The sequence below is a fragment of the Aphelocoma coerulescens genome, chromosome 24 (genome assembly GCF_041296385.1).
Source record: "Aphelocoma coerulescens isolate FSJ_1873_10779 chromosome 24, UR_Acoe_1.0, whole genome shotgun sequence".
NCBI classification, from domain to species: domain Eukaryota; kingdom Metazoa; phylum Chordata; class Aves; order Passeriformes; family Corvidae; genus Aphelocoma; species Aphelocoma coerulescens.
This window is the reverse complement of record NC_091037.1, coordinates 1,364,379-1,382,562: the sequence shown is the minus strand read 5'-3', so window position 1 is coordinate 1,382,562 and position 18,184 is coordinate 1,364,379. Positions and strand designations below refer to the sequence as shown.

The 18,184-nt window shown below is 54.4% G+C and overlaps 3 protein-coding genes across 3 annotated transcripts; 1 reads left to right on the top strand and 2 right to left on the bottom strand.

The window, feature by feature from the left end:
* Nucleotides 1-1,087: 1,087 nt before the first annotated feature.
* On the bottom strand, nt 1,088-10,014 carry ZW10 (zw10 kinetochore protein). Its single transcript, XM_068994835.1, has 16 exons — nt 9,880-10,014; nt 8,961-9,095; nt 8,334-8,435; nt 8,115-8,192; nt 7,844-8,003; nt 7,488-7,637; nt 6,883-7,074; nt 6,527-6,690; nt 6,160-6,342; nt 5,738-5,976; nt 5,311-5,382; nt 4,555-4,724; nt 3,869-3,999; nt 3,495-3,626; nt 3,089-3,291; nt 1,088-2,280 (listed from the first exon to the last, which is right to left on the bottom strand). The coding sequence occupies exons 1-16, from the start codon at nt 10,003-10,005 to the stop codon at nt 2,160-2,162; spliced, it is 2,358 nt and encodes a 785-aa protein (XP_068850936.1). The 5' UTR covers nt 10,006-10,014; the 3' UTR covers nt 1,088-2,159.
* A 61-nt stretch (nt 10,015-10,075) lies between these two features.
* Nucleotides 10,076-12,322, top strand: LOC138098312 (T-cell surface glycoprotein CD3 gamma chain-like). The gene is made up of 6 exons (XM_068994774.1): nt 10,076-10,116; nt 10,490-10,757; nt 11,047-11,256; nt 11,608-11,739; nt 11,899-11,939; nt 12,108-12,322. Exons 1-6 carry the CDS (start codon nt 10,090-10,092, stop codon nt 12,168-12,170), a joined length of 741 nt encoding a protein of 246 aa, XP_068850875.1. The 5' UTR covers nt 10,076-10,089; the 3' UTR covers nt 12,171-12,322.
* A 1,083-nt stretch (nt 12,323-13,405) lies between these two features.
* On the bottom strand, nt 13,406-16,770 carry CD3E (CD3 epsilon subunit of T-cell receptor complex). Its single transcript, XM_068994723.1, has 8 exons — nt 16,732-16,770; nt 16,531-16,633; nt 15,503-15,523; nt 15,218-15,232; nt 14,891-15,091; nt 14,452-14,604; nt 14,019-14,065; nt 13,406-13,690 (listed from the first exon to the last, which is right to left on the bottom strand). The coding sequence occupies exons 2-8, from the start codon at nt 16,577-16,579 to the stop codon at nt 13,634-13,636; spliced, it is 543 nt and encodes a 180-aa protein (XP_068850824.1). The 5' UTR covers nt 16,580-16,633; nt 16,732-16,770; the 3' UTR covers nt 13,406-13,633.
* Between the last annotated feature and the right edge of the window lie 1,414 nt (nt 16,771-18,184).

Here is an 18,184-nt window from a genome sequence, read left to right as displayed (position 1 = left end):
GGCAGCTCAGGAACATCTCCCTACCTTTGCCTGTGCCGGGGCCCTGCGGACAGGAGCAGTTATGGGGTGGAAGCTCCGTGCCAGCAGGCTCAGGGCTCTGCAGGAATTCCTCGCTGCTGGATTTGCTGAGCCTGGAATGTTCCCTGCGGGGGGGTGGCACCTTAGGACTGTCACACATCTGGGTTTCCTCCTCAGCCTTCTCAGTAAGGATTGTTGTATTTTCCCTGGTGCCCCTGGGGCCAGTCAGTGCCGGAGAAATCGCTGAAAACTCCGGAGGCGGGGGTGGATTTCTGTTGGGTTTTTGGCTCTGAAGAGGAAGGGGCTGGGCAGAGCAGTCCAGCCCCTGCAGACGGGGATGCTGCAGGGACCTGGCCGCCCTGCAGCCCCGGTGACATCAGCTGGGACTTCATCCGGAGCTGCCTGTCTGGGCTGCGATGTGGGGCCAGCCCGGGGGCACAGCCGGGCTCTGCTCCGTCTCGGGGTCACCCCGGTGCCAAAGTGCTCCGAGTGCCACCCCGGGGTGACTCCCCTGCGGTCAAGGGCTCTGGTTTCAGTGCGGGGACGGGGGGTACAGCAAAGCAGGAATTCCATCCAGCCTCCTGAAAAGCCTTTCCCTTTTCCCTCTCTGGGATTTGGTCCTCAGCAACTTGCAAGGGCAAAGGCTCAGCTGACAAATGACAAATGAACTGTTTGGAAATGGAGGGGGAAAGAGCATTAACTTCTTAAGGCCCTTGGTGAGGCACAGGCTGCCCTGAGGTTTGGATGCTCCCTGGAAGTGCTCCAGGCCAGGTTGGACAGGGCTCGGAGCAACCTGGGGTGGTGGCACCTGGCAGGGGGTGGCACTGGATGAGCTTTACGGACCCAAACCGGGCTGTGATTCCATGATCTGCCTGACTAGGCCCCCTTGGCTGAGCCTCTTTCATGGTACTGATTCCTATTTTTGTTTCCTTTTTTCTTTCTTTTATTAGATCCACTAGAAATCAGGCAAGGACAGACTCCACAGACCAACACTGTGCCCTCCCCACAAGTGCCAAACAGCCCAGGACTGGCTCCTCCTGTGTCACTGTAACCCAAAGAGACTCCCAGATGTGCTCAGTAGAAATAGTTTATTAAAGAAAGTAGGAAATTACAATTCTGTGAACAATCTACAGGGGAGAAGTGTTTTTCAAAATAGATGTTTTTTGGCCGTGTGTAAGGGGGCTGGGGACCCCACGAGATGCCAGTGTTCTGGGAACACTTGGAGAGGGAAAAACAAAACCAGAGGGGTTCTGCGAGGACTGGGGTGACAGGAAAGCCTCAGCCCCTGCACAAACACTTGGAACAAAAGTGCCAAGGACAAGGAGACAACAGGAGACAACAGATTAAAATATTTAACTCTGACTGAAAATCTTCTAAGCCCGACAGGGCAGGAAGGATCAAACAGAGCCTTTTGTGACTTAAGAGACAATGCTGTGAGTGTACCTTTCATTCCCTTTTTATACTGGTTTTTCATTATTCTCTAATTATTTCTCTCATTATTCTTTAAGGACAGAAAATGTAACACCAGAAAGACACCACAGTTACCCAGTTCACACCCAACAAAAACATAAAGGAAGGAGCTGAAATGGCTTCTACAGTTGGGAAAGTGGGATTGAGAAGTTCTAAGTCAGTTTGAAGACATTTTCCATGAGAAATAAGAGAATTTTCCTCCTTGTGAGAATCCCTCTGATCTGATCAATGGTTCATTCAGCACAGGATCTCTCTTCCCCACATCCCTCCCTACACCATCTCCCCCTTAAGGTCTGCTCCTCAGGGGAACCTGAGATGGGAAAGTTTGGAAAGACATCCAAAGCTCTCCCAGTCTGTGGCTTCCATGTGTGGTTTGAGGGACAGAGGAGGTCACAGAGGGGCTGCAGGTCCCCTGACACAGAACTGCATAGAAGAGTCCCAGCTGAGCACTGGGAACGCCCCTGCAGCGCCCTGAGCCCAGCCTGAGATGAGGTTACACAAACACTGAGCCAGGAAATGCTCCTTCCCCCCAGCCGAGCTCCAGGGAGCGCTTCCCCAATTCCCAAGTATTCCAGACCAGTACAAATAAGAAAGGTGCAACCAAAAACGTGTTTGGAAGTGTTGGTTTGCTCTGCAGCACCACGAGGTGCAGGTGCACGTGTAAACTGGAGTCACTTGATCTTGGCCAGTGCTGCCGCTCTCCTCTCTGTGTTCTGGAACAAGGCTCGGATCAGACTCTTCACCTCAGCTGCTGAGAACTGCTCTGCCAGAGGCCCCTTCCCATCTGCCCACCTGGAGGGGAGACAGGGAGAGCTTTATTTCACCCACCTGCCCAGAAATGGCACCTCAAACGAGCCTCCAAAGACCTGTGCCAGCGTCAGCAATCCAGGTGCGTGAGTCCAGAATTGTTTAGCCAGGTACACAAAGGTGGGAGGTGATTTTTGCACTCAGAACCTTTTCCTTCTCCTAAATAAGACTAGAGCCTGCCAGCAAAACTCCCATTTGCCTCCTTAACAACACAAAAAAGTGGTTTATGCACTGGTGGAAGTAGAGTTGGGAAGCTTTGGTGACTTAGATGTTTCCAAGAGCAGGGCCCAGGGCAGGAGCTGCTTTCCCTGTTCCTTCCTGGCTTTACCTGCTGGAGACAGGGTGTTCTGCCCTTCAGAGCTCTCTGGGAGGCAGCTGGGAGCAGGGAATGCCCAGCTGCTGACAACTCATGCCAACTAAAGTAACGAAGTAACGATGCAAATCCTTATGGATAATGCAGATGAATTCCCCAATGCAAGGCAGAAGGAGCAAGAAAAAAGCACTGGTGTGGAAGGACAGCAGCAGGCAAAATGCCAGGCTGCTCCCTGTGAAGTATTCCTGAACTTGGAGAAGCCAAGGGGATGCACAGACTGTGCTTTGCATGGCACCTGGTTTTTTACCATTTTGCTTTTTTCTTCAGAAAAGAAATACATGAGCAAATTTTAAATGGGCTGTGAAGACCCAGCCTCAACCAGGAGCTGATCCTGACCCTTGCTAGCAGTTTCTGCCTCTCCTCTGAACCCCAACTCCCTGGCACAGGTCTGGAGAACCAGCTGGAAAGGAGAACACCCACCGATCCACGATCTCCTGGAGGTTGGCCCGCAGGATGATCATCAGCTCCCTGAATGTCATCCACTTCTGCACATAGACAGGAACTTCCTCCTGGTACTTCTTATTTTTGTCCTCTTCAAGCAGAGGGGTGAAAACTTGGGGTCCCTCATCCACCATGATCTTGCAGAGTGAGTACAGCCTGTCTGCACCCTCTGCAGAGATATCCTGGAAAGGGGAAAACATGAACAGAGGGGAAGTGAAGTTTAATTTTGGAGTGCTGAGTGAGATGGAAAATTTGGACTCTGAGTATTTCCCACGGACACACCATTATAATTTCTGTCTGAGTGAACCCTTCCCCTGAAATGTGATTGTGGGGAGAGTTTCTGGAGGTGACAAATGCTGTCCCCAGCACCCCCTGTGGCTGTTACCTCCAGGGCAGTAATCCTGGTGACAATCTCTGCCAGGGCTGTGTTCAGTAAGGTCCCCATGGCCTTGCAGTACACGTGCACAGGGAGCACATCCTGCCACACCGTGCCCAGCCCCCTCAGCTGATGCAGCACCTGCAAGGCAAGAGCTGAGTGTGACACCAGGAACAACACTGGGGCAGGCCCCAGGGGATCAGGTGAGTACAAACAGGGAGAAACAGCAGAGCAATCCTGCTAAAGACACAGCCCAGGACAAAAAACCCCGAAGCATCATGGCAGAAAATAGCAGTCCCACAGCTCTCAGGACTGGGATTACACAGTGCACCCTCCCCACGATACCTGCAGGCACTGGGGTGTTCTTTCTCTGCCTTCCTTACCTGCTTTATGGATTTATTTGCTGCACGGTAATTCTCATCATCATCCATATTGGAAAAATTCCTGGCACTCCAGAGCCTGTCCAGGACTCCTCGCTTCTGCACTTGCATCTGAGCCAGAAAACACTCCATCCCTTTAGGAGCAAAACAAGCAGAGAGAAGCAATGAAGCAATTATTAAATTTGCTCTGCCTATTTATGACTGTTAAGTGCTGAATAATGAACTTGCTATAATGTTTTATTTTTAATCAAATTTCCAGTCTCCAAACAATCTCCCAGAGCCAGTTTAACCAGTGAGCTCTTGTGCAGCTTGCATTGCTACAACACTGCTGGAAAAAGCAGCAGAGTAGCAGAATGAACTGTGGATGACTCCTGTTAGCTCACACAAACTCATCTCAGAATTCATTTCTATAGGATAACGAATGAAAATATCAAAGGACTGAGCAGCAGACCCCAAAACACAGTGCTACATCTGGCAGGACACCAAACTGCTCTTGGGACTCAGTTCAGGACAAGGAGATACGGGTTTCAAAGAGCCAAAACTTCCTAAATTGGAAAATGCCACCTGTCCAAAAATACCAATCCGCTGCTCGCACTGAGTGAGCAGCCACACCTGCATGAAACCATCTGCCAGGGTTAATTCCCACGTGACCCATGAGCAAGTGTCAAGAGGGAAAGGTGGGAAGTTACCCAGCTTCCTGAAGTCAGGCACCATGTCCACGAAGGTGCCTCCGCAGTCGCTCAGCACGGCGCCGGTGAGGTAGCGGAACTGGTGGCCCAGGGTGAGCAGGTGGTGGACGATGTACATGCAGTTGTTGTAGTGGATGGCAGCCAGCTGGGGCAGCTTCTGCAGGTTCTCCCTGGCCCAACATGAAGGCAAAAGGAAGAAATGGGTTTATTTAGAGCTGGTTCCGTTAGAAAAATGGTCATGTCTGCCCTAGGCAAGGCCTGATTGACATCAGAGTTAAAACATTTAACTTCTCACATCCCCACAGGAACTGGCAGGAGAAGAAATGGCACCGAGGCATTTGAACCCTGTGTTACCCCACACTGTTTCCAGCCGTGGACTTTCAAACAGGAATATATTTTGTTACAGCAAAGTTACGGGGAGGAAAAAGGAGAGAAGTTGTCTAACAGGATTGTGACCTTTCCACCTCCATTGCTGCTCTTTTTTTGCAGACAAAACATCATGAAAAATCTGTGCATCAGACCTGGGGTCAAAGTTACATGGCTGGAAACAAATAAAGCTGTGTGAGAACTTCACCCATGCCCTTCACTGTAAGATTGACAATGCAGAAGCTCTCGAGCACTGGCTTTGCACAGGTAAGGTTTAATCACAGATTGAACAGTTGATTTCTCCTGATGGAGCCCCTGGCTGTAGTGGACAAGTGGGACTGTTCCAACAGCATTATTGCCCCTCAGAACAGGAAACATGGACACACTCACCTGTGGTATTTGGGCACGACCTCACAGAAGACGTGGAAGATGTCCCGGACGCAGTTGCAGAGCTGCAGACAGCTACAAGGGAAAGAGGGCTCATGTCAGCCTGCCATTAATGTCTTGTTCACAGCTAACCCTCAACCTGCCCCAGAACAAGGTTTTATGAGCAGTGAAGCACTGGCACAAAGAGGAGATTGTCAGGATCAATGGCAGCACTGTCAACACTCTGGAAAGCTCACAAAGGCTGTGGTGACCTCGAGGTTCAGTGTGAAGGGAGATATGTGAAGCCCCAGAACAAAGGGGACACTGTCCCTGCCCCTCCACGTGTGAACCTTCTCCACAACTGCCCTTGGAGGCCTTCAAATAAAGATGCACCTCCTTACTAAAACTATCTCGAGTTTCATTTCTGGGAGGGAGGGGAAGGCAACAGTACCAGAACTTTGTGCTGGTTTTGGCCTCCTCCATTGTGTTATAAGCCAGCTCCATGAGCTGCTGCACCGAGGAGCTGATGCGGCAGGTGGGCAGGGACAGGGTGGACTGGCTCAGACTGCTCTCACTGCCCAAATTCACAGTCCCACTGTCCAGGAGGTTGGAGGGTCCCTGCGTTTTTGGGTGGTCTCCTGACCAAGGAGCAGGGAGCTCCGGTAGGGCTGCGCTGGAATCGGGTGTGATCTAAGGGAAAACAAGAGAGAAGGGTAACAGAATTTAGAGCTCAGAAAGGAGAATCTGCAAAATTAAAAAGCACTGAATGGCAGAGATTTAAGACTCACGATAAACACAAGACTGCAGCACTATTAAAAAATACTTAGAGATTGTTTTCCAGATGGAAAAGCTGTCTGAGGCATCCCCAGTCACCTTTACAGTGTTGTGTATTTCTGAGGTCATCAGCTTCCTGGCTGCCTTGATCAAATCCTGGCACTTCTTGTTGGCAAAGTGGAAGTTGACGTTGCAGGCGTATTTCAGCAAGGCAGTCTTGTCTTGCTTCAAGAAGTGCATCTCCTTCAGGGCTTTCTCAAATTCCTTTGTGGATTCGATCACCTGAGGAGAGCAGATGTGTTCTATGTTAGCACAGGCTCCTAAAAGCACAGAACAAAGTTAAAATTGGGTATCAAAGCCAAAGCGAAGGATGAAGGAGGCTTTGGAGGGCATTAACCACTGGAATGACATCACACGGGAGTGCCTGGGCTCTGTGTTCAAGCCTGAGGGGTTTTTTGGGACCCACCTCTTTGTACTGCTCCAGCTGGCTGCTGCTGGTTGGGAGGGAGTGCACCAGGCAGCTGTGAATGAGGCAGTTTGAGAGCTCCTCCCAGATGAGCTCCCCCAGCAGCTCTGCCAGGGTGACTCTGCCGTCCTTTCCACCTTTCCCAGGCTCCTCCAGAGGCACATCTGCATCCCAGAGAAGAAAAATGGATTTTAATACAGCTGCTTCCCGGACCAGACCCTCCATCAGTTCAAAGGCCTTTCCTCCTTAATTTTCCTTGCACATAATGCTGATTAACAATCAGATACTCTAAAAAACTCTCATTAAAGGAACAAGGTACTGATCATAACTAATTCCAAAAGAGAGGAACTACCTACTTAGCAGGTATTTGTGCAGAACTTCAAAAATCAGCTTGATCTTGTCAAACACCTTTATAGGAGAGAACTCATCCAAGGCAGGCTCCTGGGACCTAAACCTCAGGATGAACACATCTGGCTGTTCCTCTGTGACTGGCTCCAGAGATGGGTAGGAGATCAGCGGCTTCAGGATGTATTCCATCAACAACTGGCCTGAAGAAAGGGAAAAACAGCGGTTTTCCAACAGCAGATTGCTCCAGCGAGGTCCAACCCTGACTATTCTGGATTTAGAGACTGCAAGGAGTAGAAGGAACACCCCCTCGAGCAGTTCTATCAGGGAATTACTAATAAGGTAAGGCTCTTTAAGCATCAAACTATGAAACCACATAGTCACAGATCAAAAGTACACTGAATTGTCAGGAAAGGATACATAATTCCAGGTAAATACTGAGATAAATATTCTCCTATTGATAAGAGCCCCAGCATTCACCCCAGCAGGAAACACAAGCCAGGAGAGAGACATTTTCCAGCGTCCTGCTGGAGTGAAGTGGATCTCACTATCCATGTTAAAACAAGCCTGAGCTATCCACCTGAGCTACTGGGGCTGTTTCTGGGGTCAGTCTTACCAAACTCTTTGAGCTTGTAGTGCAGCTCTCCCATGACAGCCAAGGCCTGCAGCACGGCAGCGACGGCTGGGACAGCAGTGTCCTCACCCTGCGGCGGCACCGCGGGGAAGTGCAGCTCCGAGAGCACGACGGCCTCCAGGCTGCTGCTCCCTGCACACAGACCAGACAGACCGAGGGCTGTCACAGTGCCCCAGCAGAAGCCACTGCAGTCAGCTGAAGCGAAGATCTCCCAGAGCAAGAGCTCGTTCAACCCCCTCAGCCCAACAGTTTCTGTGCATGGCCCACCTGGCAGGTGAAAGCAGGCACTTCAGTGGGGCGAAAAGAGTGAAAGAACAGGGAGGAAAACCTGTGAGCACCTTTGGAATGGGGAAGCTTCCACACAATCAGCTTCTGCCACTCCTTCCCGAGCTGGTAGATGATGCTCTGCTCCTGCACCGTGAGCTCCTTGCGCAGGGCCTTCGGGATCCTCAGCTCAAAGCCCCTGTGGGATTCCACGTTCCTGAGGCTGCTCCGTGCCTGGTGGGGGAGAGCAAACACAGCTCAGGCAAGCGCTGCCTCTGCCAGGGAAAAGCATCCTCTGCAACTTACTCAGTGCATGGATCTACATTGCCAAGGGGTCACTGTTACCTTTTCCAGCCGCTGAGCTGCTCGCATGTACCTCTCTTCCAGCAGGGCAGTGCTGAACTCTTTCACAGCTGTATCAAACTGCAAGGGCCAAACACACGCAGGTGTCACTGCAGCTCTGCTCCTACACTACAATTTGTAGGCTACAGCCACTTATTCCAAAGGGAAGCCCAGAATAATATCTGAGACTGGGGAGCAGGATTTTTTGCTCCCCCTCCTCACCTCCTGAAGCTTTTTCAGGACACTCAAGACCACTGAGTCCCTCTCCAGCTGCTGCTTCAGCTCTGTGAACTCAGTAACAGCGACATTTAGATCTTGCTGGACCTAAAATAACAACATTTTTCAGTTCGTTGGCAGCATTTGTTAGCACACACATTTTTCTCTTACTTTAAATTTCATTTATAATTTATCTGTTGACAGAATAATTTGGTGAGAAGGAAAAAAAGACTCCATCCTTTTTATTCCTGTGTCACAACCCCTGCCACAGCCAAGGCTGGTCCTTCTCTCTGAAGGACACTGTGACACACTTCTCTACCTACACAGGAGTGACGATCCCTTAATGACAGCTCTTAATGTACACCCTGGTGCCACCTCAAGGCATTCTTTAGGACCACCCAGGCATCTCAGTCACAGAATCACAGAATCTCCTGAGCTGGAAGGGACCCCCAGGATCATCGAGTCCTGCCACTCACCCCAAAATCCCTTCATGAAAGGGTTGTCCGGACACTCCTTGAGCTGTGGCACATTTGGGGCTGCGCCCTCCTCCCCCAAACCAATCCCAACACTCCGTGCCGGGGTGGGGCTACAGATTTGGGATGAAATGGAGCGGAATGTCCCCCCCAGCGTCACCTCGTTCTCAATGGCCGCCTTGAGCAGGTCGATGTCCATGCACAGCCCCTCCACCTCTGCCACCAGGTCCTCTCTGTTCTGCACGCTGGGCAGGAACTCGCTGTATTTGCTGTTCATCATGGTCCAGACCTCTTCCTACGGACAGCGAGCAGCGCGACAGCGTCACCCCGCGGGGAGCAGCACAGGAGCGCCGGGAGCAGAGCAAGCGAGCCCGACAGGGCTGGGCATCCCGGGATGAACCAGGGCTGGGCACCCCCTGACCCAGGGCTGGGCATCCCGGGATGAACCAGGGCTGGGCACTCCCTGACCCAGGGCTGGGCATCCCGGGATGAACCAGCGCTGGGCACCCCCTGACCCAGGGCTGGATATCCCGGGATGAACCAGGGCTGGGCACCCCCTGACCCAGGACTGGACATCCCGGGATGAACCAGGGCTGGGCACTCCCTGACCCAGGGCTGGGCATCCCGGGATGAACCAGGGATGGGCACCCCCTGACCCAGGGCTGGGCACCCCGAGCTAACCCAGGGCTGGGCATCCCGGGATGAACCAGGGCTGGGCACTCCCTGACCCAGGGCTGGGCATCCCGGGATGAACCAGGGCTGGGCACGCCCTGACGCCGGGCTGGACATCCCGGGACGAACCAGGGCTAGGCACCCCGAGCTGACCCAGGGCTGGGCATCCCGGGATGAACCAGCGCTGGGCACGCCCTGACCCAGGGCTGGGCATCCCGGGATGAACCAGGGATGGGCACCCCCTGACCCAGGGCTGGGCACCCTCTGACCCAGGACTGGACATCCCGGGATGAACCAGGGCTGGGCACCCCGAGCTCACCCAGCGCTGGACACCCCGGTCCTGAGCGGCTCCGCCGCAGCGCCGGTCCCGCGTCTCTCCCCACGCCCCCTCCATTCCCGTGCCTTACCTTGAGCTCCTCGACGCGGCGGGAGAGGCGCCCGACGTGGGCCCCCAGGTGCTCCTTGTCCAGCTGGCCCGAGTGCTCCAGCACGGCCGCCACCAGCGAGCCCGCCCGCCCCGCTCTGCCCGCCATGGCCGCGCACCCTACGGCGGCCGCGAGGGACACGGGGCCGCGGGGCGGAGCTCGATCGCGGGGCCGCGGGTTCGAGGCTGCGCCATGACACCCCGAGATGGCGGGCTCGGGGTCCGCGGCTGTGGGGACACGGAGATGCCGGGGGGCTGCTGCAGGGGTCTGTGGGTGGCGTGAGCTGTGGCTGCGGGGGGCACACCAGTGGGTGCTGGAGGTCTGTGGCTGGGAGTCTGTGACTGTAGGGGGGCAGTGACTGGGGAGGGACATGGAAATACTGGGGGCTCCCCAGCTCTGCAGGGGTCTCTGGATGCTGGGGGAGCTGCACGGGTGCTGGGGGGGCGGCTCCCTGGATGCTGCAGGAGCTGTGGATGCTGCTGGGTTCTGTGGCTGTGCAGGGACTTGGGGCACCTTGACTCCTGGGGGTCCCTGGCTGCTGGAAGCCCACGGCTGCAGAGGGGATCCCAACCTCAGCCCCTCACGTCCTCAGAACCCTCGCACGGGCTGCAGGCTGCGCTGGGGTGAGGAGGCAGGCGCCGAGCCCCTCATCCATCCCCAGCTGCCGGGGGAGCGAGGATCGGCCCCCAGCATCCGGTACCCGACGCAGCCCCGGGCGGGCGGTGCCTTGCGGCGAGCAGCTCTCCGCACGTCCTGCGAGCGGGGACAGAGCTGGCACCGCTGTGCCACCATGACGGGGAAGGTCCCGAGTGCCTGGGCACTGCTGGCCAGCCTGGCCGTGGCCAGCTGGGGCGTCCGAGGTGAGTCCGCAGGTGTGGGGTCAGCGGCCGGACACTCGTTCCTGGAGATGCTGGGAGGGGGTGCTGACAGGGAGCCCCGCGGCTCGATGAGGTTTTCCGCCAGAGAATGAGGTTTGGAATGTCGATGGGGGAAAAGGAGTCAGTGCAACAAGGATGGGAGAGTCTGCTTTTCCCAGAGTTGTTTTTGGGACAGCCTGATGTGGTGCTTCATCCCCATAAGGAGCTCCGAGCTCTGCACCGCTGTCGGTAACTCAGAGGTGAAGCTCCCTGCTCTCTTTTCCTTTCACAGGGCAGGAGATATTCGTGAAGGAATTCAGTGGAAGGGTCTTCTTGGAATGTGTGCGAGGCCAAGGCAACAAAAACATCACATGGTGGAAAGATGGGAATCCTGTGGGAAACGAAGCACAGCTGGACCTGAGCTCAGCTTATGACGATCCCAGAGGTCTCTACGTGTGTGAGACAGGAGGCCAAAGGAAAAGCCTCCAGGTGCACTATCGGAGTAAGTGTTGCACACCTGCTTTTCTAGAGCCAGAACTGCTTGGAGTTTTCACCCAAGCAAAATCTTGAGGGAATTTCCGCTTGTCTGGGGGTGTCTCCACCAGTTTGCTGCAGGTTCCTCTGCCTGTGGTGTCACCGTGGCAGCTTTGCGGCCTTATTTAGTGCCATAACCTGCCTCTCTGGCCCTGCACTGGGTGTGGGGGACACGCGGCAGCTTGTGCCACTGCCCTGGCTCACACGGCAAACCCAACTGGTCTCTGTTGGCCTGGGGCTGGGGCCTGGACTGGCAGAGCTGGCTGAGCACTCTGGATGTGCCCCTGCTCTCAGTGTCCGTGTCCTTTTGGGCTTCCAGTGTGCCAGAACTGCATCGAAGTGGACGCTCCCACCATCTCGGGCATCGTCATCGCGGACGTCGTGGCCACGCTGTTCCTGGCAGTGGCCGTGTACTGCATCACTGGCCACGACAGGGGACACACGTCACGAGGTGAGGGATGGGAGAGCCCCGAGGGCTGCGCCTGGGCACCTCTGGGGGCCGTGTGTGGTGCCCCGGGGCCGCAGCCAGCTCTTGGGTTTGTTTGTAAATGTTCCCCACATTGCCCATGGCTCCCCCGATCCTTGACCCTGACCTTCTTTCTTCCTTCAGCTTCTGACAGGCAGAACCTGATTGCCAACGAGCTCTACCAGGTCAGTGTGGGGGCACCTTCAGCACCACTCTGTGTGTGTGTGTGTGTGTGTGGGGACACCTGCAGCACCTCAGTGTGCAGAGAATCTTCCCAAAGGCTGATCCAGCTCCCCCTCCCAGGGCTGGGCAGGCACAATTTTGGCTCATGTCCCCTTTTTTTCCCCTCCCAGCCCCTTGGAGAGCGGGAGGATGAGCAGTACAGCCGGCTGGCTCCTGCCCGCGCCCGCAAGTGAAGTGGGAAGACTCTGACACTCTGTGACTGCCTTCACCAGCATGCTGGTTTTGCTTGGAGGCCCCTCTAGGATGGGCTGCCTGTAGCACTGTGCTCATTCCATGACCTCTTGCACTTCTGTATTCCTGTCATTAAAGATGAGCCTGTCCCACAGCCTCCCTGCTCCATCCGTTTGTGTCGAGGTCCTGGGGAAGACGCCCACAGGATGGGATCTGGTGGCTGGGAAGGTGCACTTGGGGTGGGATCTGGTCACTGGCCAGGCCAGGTCTCCACTCCCCAGCCCTGAGCAGAAACAGCTCATGTGGTCTGAGTCCCCAAAATGGGACACTGACACCAGACAGGGCCAGTCAGCATCACCTCACCCTTGGAAGGACAAAGAAGTATTCCTTTGGTGCAGGTAAGCACAGAGGCTGTCACTGGGTGAGGGCTGAGCCTGCTGCGACAAGGAATGTGTGGGATGGTACTGGCTGGGGCAAACACTGGGGCAAACTTGTACATTGCTGTACCCCAAAAATGGTGGTAGAAGCACTGGGGTGTAGCAAAATTTAGGTTTTTTGAAGCAAAATTTAGGCTTCGTACACCCAGAGCGGTCCAAGCTTCTCCCACCCCACTCCAGGGTGGGAATGTCCTGCACGGCTGGGCCGAGCAGGCGGCCCTGCAGCAGTGCTGGTTTGCAGCAGGTGAGAACGTGGCCCTGAGTGGTTTTGGAGCTGCTGGGGGTTAGTGCTGTGTGTATCTTGCCATCTCCCTGCTCGGGGTGTAGGTCCTGTTGTGGTGAATAAACCCAGCTGTGCCTCTGAACCGCATCCTGCGGCTCTGGCCCGGAGCTGCTGGTGTTCACCTCCCCAGGGCTGAACCGCCCCCAGCCCGGCTCTGCTGCTGCTTCCTCTGCTCAGAGCCGCTGCTCTGCTCAGGAACAAACGGGGGTGGCTCAGCCGGGGTTCGACCTGAAACCTTCGCAGGCATCAAAGCAACCCAGGGGCCCTTCTTAACCTGTGCCGCTGCTGCTGGGCTGTTTGGGGGGTTTTACTGCCTGCCTCTGCTCCTTTGGCTGCAAATGAAGGTCAGGCTGTGAAGGTGAGAGCAGGACGAGGTCAGAGGCAAATCCCTCTGAGAAGGACCCACTCTCAGCCCCACGGGAGCAAGCGGAGCCACTGAGGGCAGAAATTAAATTGGAGGGAAAACCAACTGGAGCAGAGAGAAGTGTGAGGGGGAAAGGAGACCAGGAACCACCAGTGAGGCTGCAGTCCTTTAATGAGAAGGAAAACTCCTCTTGCCAATGTGCTCATTTCTGTTCCCTGATGGCAAACCCAAGCACACCCCAGGGTGTGACAGCGTGTCCCTGTCCTGTGGCTTATCCCAAAATGCCAGGGCCTCAGCAGAGCTGCAGAGAGCTGGGAACAAGCTGGGCAGAAGCGTTCAGCCCCAGTGCTGCTGGCTTCCAGCCGGTCATCCCCGGGGATTTCAGAAGCCCCTGGATTCCAGGCCTGCATACACCTCCCGCTGGCCTTTCCGGATGGGCTGTGGGAACAGCAGAGATCCTGGTTCAGGAATCCTTACCTGAGCCCACACAAAATGTGGAGAAAAGCACAACAGAGCAGGGGCAGCGCAGGGGAAGCTGCAGTTCTGCTCCCAAATACATCCCTGTGGCAGCACCAGGAAAAGGGGCTGCACCTTCACCACTTTTTTCCTCCACTGCCAGGAAAACTTGGCGCTTGACTGGATGCTTCCTCAAGGATAGATGACCTGGCTATCAGCCCCAGTCCCAGCCCTGGCTATCAGCCCCAGTCCCAGCCCTGGCTATCCCTCCCCAGGCAGCAGGGATGGAAAGCCCAGGGATAGTCCTCACCTCATAGTCCGGGTTTGGGACAGGGGGAGGGCGCTGCATCTTCGGACCTGAAACAGAGGCACAGAGAGGGGGAATCCTTGGGGATTCCTGTCACGAGGGACTTCCAGGATGATCCCAGGGCCAGGCACACCATGGGTCAGCTCCCATGGCTTTATTCGGAGCTATTGAAGATGCAGCTGCTGCCAGGAGCTGGAGGGTTGGCTCCAGCACAAGAGCCTGGGAAATGGGTTCCTGTGTGCAGGGAGCCTTTGGCACAGCAGCCATTCCCGTCCCTGCACAAAGGCAGCCTGGAGAACACGTGGGAAGCAGGAGCATTGTTTGGAAGCTCGTGGAGAGCAGAGGATGCTCCGTCAGGTCACGCAGTGGGGACGAGGGATTCACTGGGTGCTCAGCGGATGTCACGGGGAGCAGGGGGGTCTGGAATGGCTCTCACCTCGTGGCCGACTGTCCCCACCAGCACTGGCTCGTCCCTTCCTGCCTTTGCTGAAGTAATAGACCAGGATCAGCACCCCCAGTGTGATGAGAAGGTCTGCAGTGATGATCCCTGCCACGGTCAGGGCATCCAGCTCCTCGCAGTTGGCACACACTGCCGGGGCATGAGGGGAGGGGGAGATGCTCAGAGCCAGAGAAAGCCCTGGCCTCGCTCACCTGGGTGCTGGCACAGGGCTACAGGCAGGTGGGAAGGGGAAAAGGGCAAACTGAAAGGAAAGGGGAGATTCCTTCTGCCAAAAATCTGCTCTCAGACTCTTAATGCCCACACAGAGCAGGAAGGGGCTTGGCAGCACCACATTTACCCACCCCAGCACTGAAAATGAACTCTCAGATCCCAAAACCTGCCACTGGAATGTGCAGGCTGAAGAGTCTGCACTCACCTCTGGCATTCAGGTACAGCTTACGCTTCTTATTTCCCAAGGAACAGCTCAGGTTGGCAGGAGTGCTGTCATGGTCCTTCATAATGAACTTCCTCTCCTCGATGTCCCCTCTTCTCCCAGATGGGTCCCACTTGATGCCCTCGTCCTCCAAGGGACACGTGATCGTCACCGTGGTGCCAGAAATCTCCACCAGGAATTCCCCTTGGGAAGACAGACCAATGAGAAAGGAAACTAAGGGGAAACCTCAAATATTTCTACCTCTTTTTTAGTCAGCTGCAGTTTTTATACTACACTAAACAGTTAAGAATGCTGATAAAATTCACTTACCCTCCTGTTCTTCATCTGCAAAACAGAAAATAAGGAGTGTTAAAAAATCATCTCACAACTGCCTCACCACTTGGTGCTGTTGGAAATGTCCAACACTGATAATAATTAGTGACCAATTTCTCCAATCAGTAAGATCCCTGTCAATTAATGAACAGTGAATTTTTCGTACCCTGCAATATTTGCAAAATTCAAATATTTCTTTTTGACTCTCAGTTCTCACTTTGGAGGCAAATTTGGGATTTTTAACATGCTAAATAGCTAAGGATGGTGGTAAAACACACTTACCCTGCTGAGCTGCGGTGCCAACTGCAAAAAAAAAGAATAAGAATTATTAAGTAATTGAGCTTCTGCTATGATATGATTTCCTACTCCCAGGACATCCTTTCTGAACTCAGCTGCTTGAAAGAGGTGTTCATAGTCCCCCATTCAGGCTGAAAGCATTAGAAATATTCTGGTGGTGAGACAGGATGTTGTTCTGAAGTTGGAAGCCATTTTTAACGCAGCCTAACGCAGAATGGAAACTTGAATCATTTCCCGACCCAGCTCAACCCAAGAAAAAGGGTTGTTATTGCACTCTGTGCACCCCGAAATTCTGCTTTATTATCATGGAGCAAACACGGCTGGAAAACCTTGGTCAGAGGCTCTGTCCTCAGCAAGGGAACTCGCTGGGGAGCGGGACCCTGACGTTGGTGTAATGCTGGGAAAGTTTATCTGTGTGATTCTTCTGCCTTGTAGGAAACAACTTGCTCCATGGAAGGCTCTGGAGCATTAACGAAACAGATTTTAGGAGGTGTGAATCAGACCTGCCATTTCCTTTAAAGACATTTGTCTTTTTACAAAAAGTAACGCAAGTAAATAATTGTAGATTTGAATTCCACAGACAGCGGACTTGGCTGGAGAGAAGGTGACCTGCTGCTTTTTTATTTTACGTAGATGAATTTAAATCTGAAACCAGAACAGGCCATGATAAACTAGGCGTTGGTATTTGCAGCACATTGGCAGAGTAGCTGTAGTCTTATTGTAACAACTCTTAATGAACCTAGCGAGCTTATCTCTCCTCATTACTGGCTTCTTTAAAGCCTTTACAGGCACTCTGCACTTCATCCTAAAACAGCATTCAAACTGCTCAGGTATTGAAATTGCCACCACACCCTTGATATCCCACCGAGTCTGCAGTTCTTAACCCAGGATCACGGAAATGCTTTAAGAAAAGTGCACGGATAAAGGATAAAACCAAACTTTTAAGACCGCGGCACCTCTCAATTCGCAGTGCAGCGAGCTCCAGCGCTGCTGCCTGCAATTTGGGGACTCACCTGCACACAGCAGGAGCCCCAGAAGGGGCAGGGACCGCTCCAGCCTCATCCTCGTGTTCCTCCTCCTCCTCCTGCTCCTCTCCACCACATCAGACTGGCGTGGCTGTGGCAGGAAAGAACACGGTGGCTTTTCAAGAAAGAGGCCCAGGATTTTTTTTTTCCCAGAATTGCTAACGAGCCGGGCAGCGCTGGGGGACTCACTGTTTCCAGAGCGGCCAAGGCAGACCCAGACACGTGAAATAAGCCCAGGTCAGGAAGTGCGGAGGCTCAAAATGTCTTCATGGGACGTCACTGCCAGCGAGGGGTGGCTGCTCTGCTCTGCACCAGCTCTGCAGGGCTCAGGAGCTGCCTTGGGAGCAGCGGGACAGAGAAATGAGCCAGAATCAGGTTCGCCAGCAGGACCTTCCCAACAGCTTCTCAAAGTGAGAGTTTGTGAAGTTCCAGCTGTGGCAAATGACTTCACTTGGAATCACAGGATGGTTTGGGTTGGAAGGGTCCTTAAAGATCATCCCATTCCAGCCCTGCCATGGGCAGGGACACCTTCCACCATCCCAGGGTGCTCCAAGCCCCGTCCAACCCGGCCTCAGACGCTGCCAGGGATGGGGCCAAGCTGCTCTGGGCACCCTGTGCCAGGGCCTCACCTCCCTCACAGGGAGGAATTCCTTCCCTGTATCCCATCTAACCCTGCCCTCTGCCACTTCTATACCATTCCTCCTTGTCCTATTCCACAGTTTCTGATCAAGAGCTCCTGTCCAGCTTCCCTGCAGGTCCGTTTCAGGCACTGGAAGTCTGGAATAAAGGAACCAGAAGCACCACACGGAGCTCAGCACAGGAGCCCCTGAACGGAGCCCGGGCGCGCCAGGCCGGGACATCGCTCCCTGCCCGGCCCTGCGCTCAGCCCCCTCCCCACGGGCCCACCCGGAGGCATCCCAGCAGCATTTTTGGGAGACTCTCCGGCCCGGGCGCTCCCACGGGGAAGTGGCTCGGCCCCACTAGAGGGGGCTCCTGGCCCGGCCAGCGCCGCACGCAGGGCACGGTCCCTCCCAGCTCGGGCTTGGGGCGGGCACAGACCCGCCGTGGGACCGGGACAGGGGCATTCCAGGTGGCATGGACAACGGGGACGTTGTTGTGCCCCGTTTCCTCTACTGGGGTGCTCTCTTTGGCCGTCAGAGCTTTCTTTTCCTTATTTATGTTTCCAAATGGAACGTCGGAGAATTTAGGTTATTGGTGAGTGTGCCAGGGACGTGGTCTTCTCTTAAAAGTTGGAGTCCACATGTTTTGAAAGAAGATGGAGATTAGCAAAAGTCTGCAGGCAAAGGTGGGAACAGCGGCTGTTCCCAGCCCTGTGCAGAAACAGGATCAGGAGCTGGCAGCAGATCGGCTTGCAGGTACTTTAAACACAACCTGAACAAAGCCCCAGACTGATAAATAAAGAAAGAAAGGGAGGTGGTATTTTGGAATAGTAACTGAGTGGAAATCCGGGGAGATGCAGTGATGACGGGCTAACACAGGCCCAGATTATTCCCAGGGAAATGGAGATCCTTGGTGTGTCGGAGCTGTTAGCAGGGATGTGGTAGCAGACACAGGATTCCCTGTTCTGTTTGGGGGACAATGCACAGAGCTGATGGCCTCAGTGCTGTTTTTCCACTGCCAT